General features: G+C 38.0%; 1 protein-coding gene across 1 annotated transcript; it reads left to right on the top strand.

The window, feature by feature from the left end:
* Positions 1-2,650: 2,650 nt before the first annotated feature.
* On the top strand, positions 2,651-5,768 carry LOC107100111 (tripartite motif-containing protein 16-like protein). Its single transcript, XM_015398480.1, has 2 exons — positions 2,651-4,264; positions 4,758-5,768. The coding sequence occupies exon 1, from the start codon at positions 2,687-2,689 to the stop codon at positions 4,256-4,258; it is 1,572 nt and encodes a 523-aa protein (XP_015253966.1). The 5' UTR covers positions 2,651-2,686; the 3' UTR covers positions 4,259-4,264; positions 4,758-5,768.
* The last annotated feature ends 3,103 nt before the right edge of the window (positions 5,769-8,871 follow it).

Genomic DNA, 8,871 nt, shown 5'->3' on the forward strand with positions numbered 1-8,871 from the left:
GAGTCACCTGCCATGCACACAGGAAGCCCTGGGTCCAAATCTCTGCTGGAGGGAATGAGTCATTAGGCCTACTTTGTAAGTTTCATAAGGATTGTCTGCTAAATGTATAAAATAAAATTTTTTATAGAGTAACCACAATCTCATGGCCAGCTGAATCTGAGCAGTCATTTCAGAGACTATATACGTTGTTTACCTGTGCAACAGTGCCCCTCCACCCTGACTCTACAGCTTTATTCTATCCATTGCTATCCATGGCTAGCAGCCGCATTTAGGATTCCAAAGCTAGTCTTGTTGATTATTTGGCAGCAGAACAGCAGGGGGGATAGAGCATCTCCATGGTACATTCCACATTTGAAAGGAGATTGTTGAAATTGGCTTAAGTTGTGGTTTTCCACAATTTCTGCAAACTAACAACCTTGCAATGAAGGCTCTTAGACTGCTGTGATCTTGTACAGGTTCTGTCATTCCAGGATCCATGTGTGGGGCATTGAGTCTTAGTGAGTCTCATAGCTTTCTTGTAATCAACACATGCTGTGCAGAGCGGGTTTGTTTTTCTGGTTTTGCAGTTTTGGGGGTCTTCTCTATAGACTAACAGTTGGTGTTTGGCTCCTCTGGTGTTTTTACTAAAGCCTTTATGTGCCTTAGACATATGTTGATCCATGTGCCTGCTTATATTTGCCACTATGATACCTGACAGGAGATTCCATTTTGTGGAGAGATTATTGGTTAGGGTTGTCCTTTTCTGGGGGTCTTTCATTACCAGGACTGTTCAGCCCTCAGTCAGCCATTCAGGGGGGGTCCCACTCTTCAACAGACAGGTCATTTGTGCTGCTAGGTGTTTGCGGAGAGAAGTTAGATGCTACAGCCAGTAGGTTTGGATAGTGTCAGAGCCAGGTGCTGTCCAGTTCTTCATACCCGAGAGTCTTTGTTGGAGGTCTGCCATTGTGATGTTCACTGGACCTTGTTCAGGGATGTTAGCCTGTTCAGCTCTTAGGTCTTTTAGCCAATGTGCATTGTTGTGATGATTGGAGTCTTTTTTTTTGCAGCTTCTGGGGCATCTGTTGGTATTCCTGCAGCATTCTTTTGCCATATGATCCCCTATGGAGTTCCAAGTTGGTTTACTTCTTTCCCTGTTGCCTAGGGTGACCAGATTTGGGTTTCTGAAAAGGAGGACACAAAAGGAGGAAGTGTCGACTGCTGGTCCCCTGACTGGACGGGAACTCAGCAGAGAGCGATGAGCTGCCCGTCCACAGCCGGTGGAGGGGGGCTGTGGACTGGTAGTCGGGAGGAAGCACAGCGATGCAGGTGTCCAGGCCACGGTAACCGGGTCAGGTTTGGTTGCTCCATCCCCCACTGGCTCCTTGCTCCCATCCGTTGGGGGACCAGCCCCGGAGCTGACGGCTCTGTTCGAGGGCCTGGTGTGTTTTGACTACATGCTGCACTGTAGTCGACCAAAATCCCGGTAATTTTGAAATCCCCCCCAGACATTTTTTTTAGGTCTGAAAAGTGGGACATGTCCGGGAAAAAGAGAACATCTGGTCACCCTACTGTTGCCTTGATTTTGGCCTACAAACTTTCTTCAGTGGTCTCTAATGGTGTTTCATATGGAGTTATAACACATCCAACAGTTTTGGGTTTTAGACTTATTATGAGAAGGTTACTATCAACCAGTGCTGAAGTCAGGTTTCTGACTTCATTGCTTAACTTGCTCAGAGGAAGAAAATTGCAGAAAAGAAGAAGCAGAAAGGTGAGTTAGACAGAAATCTACCGTTTCTGATCGCTTGTTACCTCAGGCCCTTCTGACACACCTGTCTGGACTTGTGCCGATTATGTGAAACCAAACAGGAAACATATGGAAAGTTGGCTGTTTAGTTGATAGCTTATTCATTGTTTAGAACCCTCAACCAATATGTAGTTGTCCCTGGAGAATAGGCTATACTCATTCTATTTTTTATTCAGCCAAGAAACAATGACATGTAGAACCGCTCTATGTAGTTTTCCAGAAAATTTCTTTGTAGTATTTACTTAGTGTCATCTAATTTCTGCTATTTGATCTCAGGGACAAAGGATTATGAAATAACTAAATGCTGACCCACAGACTAGTGTGAGACAATTTTTAAAAAACTATTCCTTATTCCTGAGTCCATCCGCATGAATGAAACATATTCCCTCACTTGGCAAGTCAGTGGCTTATTTTTTTTAAACTTTTTAAAAGTGTGGGCTACTATTAGAATTAACATAACTTATTAAGGGGCAGTTTGTTGGTATTACTGGTCACACATGCAGCCTGCATGAATATAAAATACAGATAAGGCAAACATGGTGTTTGAGTTTTTTTTATTTTACTTCTATCTAACTAAAACATTTTAGATGTAAATTTGACATCCTTGTTCATATTTTGTGGATAGCATGCTAAACTAACTGACTGTCACAGATAAGATTATAATTTAAATGAAATAGAAAATAAAAAATGCACATGCACAATAAAGGAGCTGAGAACTCTCTCAGATTTAGAAACATACTCAGGGATTAGCAGGTAGAGTTCAGCTGAAAGTGTACTAATTCCCTCCCTCTCTGGTTTACATAATGGGTGGAACCACAGAGGCTTCCAGGAGAAAGCTCATAGCTACACCTGAGCTCAAACCAGTTTTTGTTGTTCTGCAGAGAAAGTGACACAGTTGGTGAAATGGAGCCGACAGGAGTTCAAGTAGCCCAAGGGAAGCTAGTTTGTGCCATCTGTTTGAATCTACTGAAGGATCCAGTGACTATTCCCTGTGAACACAGCTACTGTAGGACCTGCATTCAAGACTTATGGAATCGAGATCAGAGGGGGATCTACAGCTGTCCTCGGTGCAAGAAAGAGTTCATATCGACGCCTGTGGTGGAGAAAAGCGGCACATTAACCCCTTTAGGGGAAGATCTAATCAATACTGAACTCCAAGCTTCTCCAACTAATAACAGCTTTGCTGGACCTAAAGAAGAATCACCTGCTTTTGAGAAGCACAAGGTGGTGGACCCCTCCAGGAATCTCCAAGAGAACAACTGCTCTTGTCAACATGAGATGAAAAAGATCTTCTGTCGTACTGATCAGCAGTGTATCTGTTATCTCTGCCTTAGTGGTCAGCATAAAGACCATGAAACAGTCCCAATCACGACAGAAAGGACCGAAAAGCAAAGGAAACTCAGGGAGAGTCAACAACAACTCAAACAGAGAATCAAGGAACAAGACAAAGAAGTGAAGCTGCTTCAACAGGAGGTGGAGACCATCAATGTCTCTGCTGATAGAGCAGTGGAGGACAATGAGAAGATAATTTCTGGGATAATCCATCTCCTCCGAAGAAGAAGATATGATGTGACTCAGCAGATCAGATCCCAACAGGAAACTGAAGTGAGTCGAATCAAAGAGCTTCAGAAGAAGCTGGAGCAGGAGATCACTGAGCTGAAGAGGAAATATGCTAAGCTGCAGCAATATTCAAACACAGAGGATCACGCCCAATTTCTCCAGAACTACCCCTCACTGTCAGCACTCAGTGTCTCTACATACCCAACCATCAATATTCGTCCTCAGATAAACTTTGAGGATGTGACAGCAGCTGTGTTAGAGCTCAAAGACATACTAGAGGACATCCTGAGAGACACATGGACAAACATCTCCCTCAAACTCACTGATGAGGATGTTTTAATGTCAAAACCAGAACCGAGGACAAGACCTGGATTCCTAAAATATTCACAAGAAATCACACTGGACCCAAACACAGTTAACAGATATATGTTATTGTCTGAGGAAAACACAAAGGTAACAACAACTAAAGAACAACAGTCATATCCTAATCATCCAGACAGATTCATTAATTACAATCAGGTCCTCAATAGAGAGAGTCTGACTGGACGTTGTTACTGGGAGGTGAAGTGGAGGGGAGGGGTTGTTGTAGCTGTTTCATACAAGAATATCAGGAGAGATGGAAAGTCAGAGAAAAGCTTATTTTTATACAATGATAAATCCTGGTCATTATATTGTTACAAAAACTGTTGTGCATTTTATCAAAACAAACTCCCTACTACAGTCCCAGGTCCAATTTCGTCCACTCTAGGAGTGTACCTGGATCACAGAGCAGGTATTCTGTCTTTCTACAGCGTCTCTAAAACCATGACTCTCCTCCGCAGAGTCCAGACCACATTCACTCAGCCTCTACATGCTGGGATTTGGCTTTTTGAAGGTTCGTCTGCTGAGTTTGTTAAACTGAAAAAGCCTATCTGATGCCCAGATGGTTACAATCCATGTTTTAGTTTATTTAGTCTTCCTCTTTGCAGCTGATAACTCATAGCTGTTATATTCTTCACTGCTCATAGATCAGCTGCCTTTATGGTGCTACTTTGTCATCTGGTTAGTGGTTTTGTTAATGTTGGTTATTTTATGGCTGCTGCCCCTTCCTGTTTCTGTTCGGCCATGGAGCCACTCACTGCTCAGGACAGATTGTATATACCTGAAGTTATTACAATGACACATGTTTGTTTTATCCTTCCAAATGTTTTTATTTATATTTCTTCAAATCTATCTACAGTTGAGCTGATGGAAATTGTAATTACCACGATCGTCATCAATCAGGATGTCAGCCATTATGTTGTTAGACAAAGATCAGATTCTGGATCTAACTGATTCTAGGAATGAATTAAAATGAGCAGTACCTAGTTCACTAATGTATGAAATGGAAGTCTTTCAAACACCCTCTTGGTATGCAAGACCGCATTATGCAACCACTATCATCATGGCTTATAGATAAACAAAAAGGAACTATAATGATACTCTTGACCATAGATAACAATACATCAATATAAATGTTGCTTTCAAAGTAAACCACAAATTGTCTCTTGTCTCTTATAATGACAGTTAATTAGTAAAGAATGCTAAACAATGGAGGAGCTTCACAGCCTGAAATCTGCAGACGCATACAACCATTAATTAAACACCTGCAAAGTACATCTAAACTCTTCGTGTTATCAACAAGGTTCAGATTGCTCACAGACTAAGTCATTAACATAGCATACATATACTGTAAGTCTCCATGTCCCTGTTACACATATATGTAGTCAAAAGCTGACACTTAACAAAAGGAATGGTATATTTGCAAACCCTTATTTTGTATTACTGACATGAAAGTGATCCGTGATTTTTCCTGATTTAATGGCTAAATCTTGCTATTAACGGCACAGTTGCCAATGTTCAATACTCTATTCCTACATTTGTGGTCCTTAATGTTTTCTGATTTTTGCCTGACTGAAAAATCCTTTTCACTCTGCATGAAATAAAAAAACTAATCTTTGTAAATGGTGAATTTTTTTTTAATAATCCTCAGTAGAAGAACTTAGCTATTTCTAAAGCGATTCTGCATATCAACATGGTGCTTAATAAGAAATGTAATATGTGAAGTCATATGCGAACTATGTATAGTTTTATGGGTTGATCATATATATGAACACAAACATTACCTTTAAAATGTTATAGCCTGCAGCATTTTCTTGTGCAGACAAGTGATCAGATTTTATTTTTTTTTTCATTACCAACAATTTATGGCTGTAAATGTTTTGTTTGTTGCAAAATTTAAAAAAGTCTGTTGAAATCAATAGGATAAGTTTAAGATCAATTGGAAATGTGACGTTAGTTTTCATTTATGGATTCAATTCAATAAAAAAATATTCTGAATGATGTTTTTCTTTCTTAGAATCATTTCAGTTTTGCAACCATGTATTTGCTTGTGAAGTGTTTGATTAACCTACAACTATTTATTTTCATCTATTTCCTAAATGAATAAATCAATCATATAAATATTGCATTCCTTCTGTCATAAATCATTTCTAGATCCAGCACTGATGGCTGTCGCAGTTTCGCAAAGAAAAAAAAAACACTATACAATAACTATTTTTACCATGATTTATAAATGGTAAAGAGACCATTCATTAATGATTTACAGATAAGCCATTAAACTAGCATTCACTGATGATAAGCACCTATGTATTTATAAAAGATAAGTAGATCATATCACCTTGCCATGTTAGCTACCCTAACATCAATAGGCTTCATGCCTAATCCTAATCTGATTTCGATTTATGCCCTGCCATGTTAGTTTGGCTGTAAGCCTAACATCAGTGGACCTGAGCCTAGCCCTTTATTTGCAGTTTTGTGATTTTGATAAATCTATTTCTATAGTATATTCTTCTTATTCTATAAAAATGCAGATTTAGAGCAAGACTTTACTCTTCAGACTGTTTACTTTTTTGATCAAGAAATCCCAAACAACTTTCTTCAAAAGGTATCTGCAGGAGGGTATGATTAATTTCCCTTTTTAATATAGTTTTACATCTTCCACCTTAACACTTCAAATAAATGTACAAGAATACTTCAAATCAGAGCTCAAAGAATAGATCACATGTTCCTTTATCAAGCCTTAAAATCTTTAGTGATGGTATGCTGCTTTCTCTTCCAACGTTGCAGCTGGACAGTTTAAAGAAAAAGAAATATGAACAAAATATTGAGCTGCAACTATTAAAGTGTGTCATCCATGTTCTCACCTAATGGATGGAATGTATTGAAGAGACAAATGTTTTTCTATCAATCTTTATTCATAACAGCCCATCTTAGTGGCGTACAGCTGGTTGCCTCCATTAACTGCTGTGGCTGAGGTCCAATGATCAATTCTGTCTCAGCCAAGATGAGATCTGAGGGTGACGCATCTAAACCATGCTGTGACACCTCAGAAATCAGTTGGGTGTTTTTCCCTGAATTAGAATGGAAGCACTAACAGTGACTGATAATGAAACAAGTCCTTAAAAATGGAAAAAAATCTTTTTATTGGCCATAGAACAGAAAACATAGATCAGTGAATGCAGCAGGGAGTTAGATGCATGTTTATTAGTTAACCGTCTTGACACTCTCTTTAAGCAGGGATTTTCTTATTTGTGACAACACCACCCTCTAGTGGGGCAGGTTTTCATCTATCATTAAAGGAAAGAACATGGACCTATGGAGTAAAGGTCTACGCATCACTAAAATTAAGCTTTATCATTTTACAGACGTTTTCTTGTTTTGCATAAATGTATAAAACAACCAGATAATAATAAATGGGAACCAATAGAGCAGTTCATGGAGGGAAACTGAATAGTATTCTTTTAGTCAAAAGTCACAAACCATTCTGGAAGATTGTGAGGGAACGTCAAAACCCAAACATATATATGATGTCTTACATCAGGTATGGGCAGCCTACAAATGGAGACAGTCTTGTAATAGTCTTTGCACACTGTCTATGTTCTTAGATATGTATTTCTGTAAATGTACTTGGCAGGAAAAAAAAAACTTTAAACCTACACTTTCCTGTCCCATTATTCTATGAAGGACAGAAACCTAAAGACTAATTAGTCTAGTTAACCTCTTGAACAATGCTCAGTGTATAACAGGATGTGAAATTATGACAGAGAGGAATAGAAATGAAAAACATTCTTATTACCATCAGCTTTAAAAGCCTTGAACAGAAGACATGCAAAAATTAGAGATTGAACTAAACCTAAAAATGGTATATATACTTCAAAACAGTTATGTTTGTAATGTAAAGTGGAAGTATAGGAGAAGCTTCTTAGTATCAAGGGATTCCTTTTGTAATATTATTACAGAAAAGGTGCATTAGCAAGATGTGTAATTTATGCACTACTATTTAAAATAGCTTTTTTGACTATGTGACCTAATGGAGAAAACTACAAGTATAACATCAGATAGGCATAACCAGCTCTCTTATGCAATAACTTTATAATTTTTAGCCCATATAGTGGGTTTGTTTTATTTAAACAAATACCTTTCAGACTGTCATATATTGCTCAGTGAACACACTCCAAAATGGCTGCGTGTTAGGACAATAAAAGAAAGTGTTAATTGAATTCAAATCAAGGTCAAGCAGTTTACCCTGCCAGTACATGGAATAAGTTCACAACAAGAAGGAGACTAAAGTCAGAGGGGAGAGAGACAAAGAAGGCTACTGGGACAGAGGTTTCAAACTTATGGTTTCTGAAAAGACCCAAAGTATTAATAGTATTTTCCCAAAAAATGTTTTTCAAAGAGTAGGAACAATTTTAAAGGCTGCTGGCTGAAAACAGAGAAATAGAACCCAAAAACCATCAATACAGCAATGCTTTACGTGCAGCAAGCAGATGGCTTCTTTTATAGCACATTGATCAACATTATTTATATACTTTTCTAACTTATTTTGACCTCAATGAGGAGTTAATGTCTTATGTGGCTCTCCTCTATTTAAGGGTAAAAGATTTTCTGAGTCTCCAATCTACTAATAGTTTTGTCAAAACTCAGTTCACAAAATGTATTTGCCTTAGGGATCAATGTTGGGCCCTAAACTGTTTTTATTATATATAAACGACCTTTGTCATAGCTCAGCAAAATGTATGTTTACATTATTTGAAGACGACGCATACTCAGCTCAGGGAAAGATCTATAGCTCCTAATGACTGAAATCTCAACAGAATTAAACAAGTTAGAACAATGGTTTTGATAATAAAATATTTTTCATTAATAATAAATTATCATGAACATTTCTAAAACTAAAATTATAATCTTTGGCAAATGACCGACATTCAAGTAAATGTTCAAATAAACAATATTATTGTTGAGAAAGTTAATCAATATGCATTTCTGGGCGTGATTTTAGGTCATGATCTAAGTTGGAAACCTCAAATAGAAAAAAAATTTTCAATTAAAAGTGGCAAGAAGCATAGCAATAATAAATAATAATAACACATTTAATTTATACTGCACTTTTCAGCAAAAAGACATCAAAGTACTACAAAAAAAGAGAAGCAAGAGCCCCTTAGTGT

This window comes from Cyprinodon variegatus, unplaced genomic scaffold (assembly GCF_000732505.1).
Source record: "Cyprinodon variegatus isolate N-32 unplaced genomic scaffold, C_variegatus-1.0 Scaffold937, whole genome shotgun sequence".
Taxonomy (NCBI): domain Eukaryota; kingdom Metazoa; phylum Chordata; class Actinopteri; order Cyprinodontiformes; family Cyprinodontidae; genus Cyprinodon; species Cyprinodon variegatus.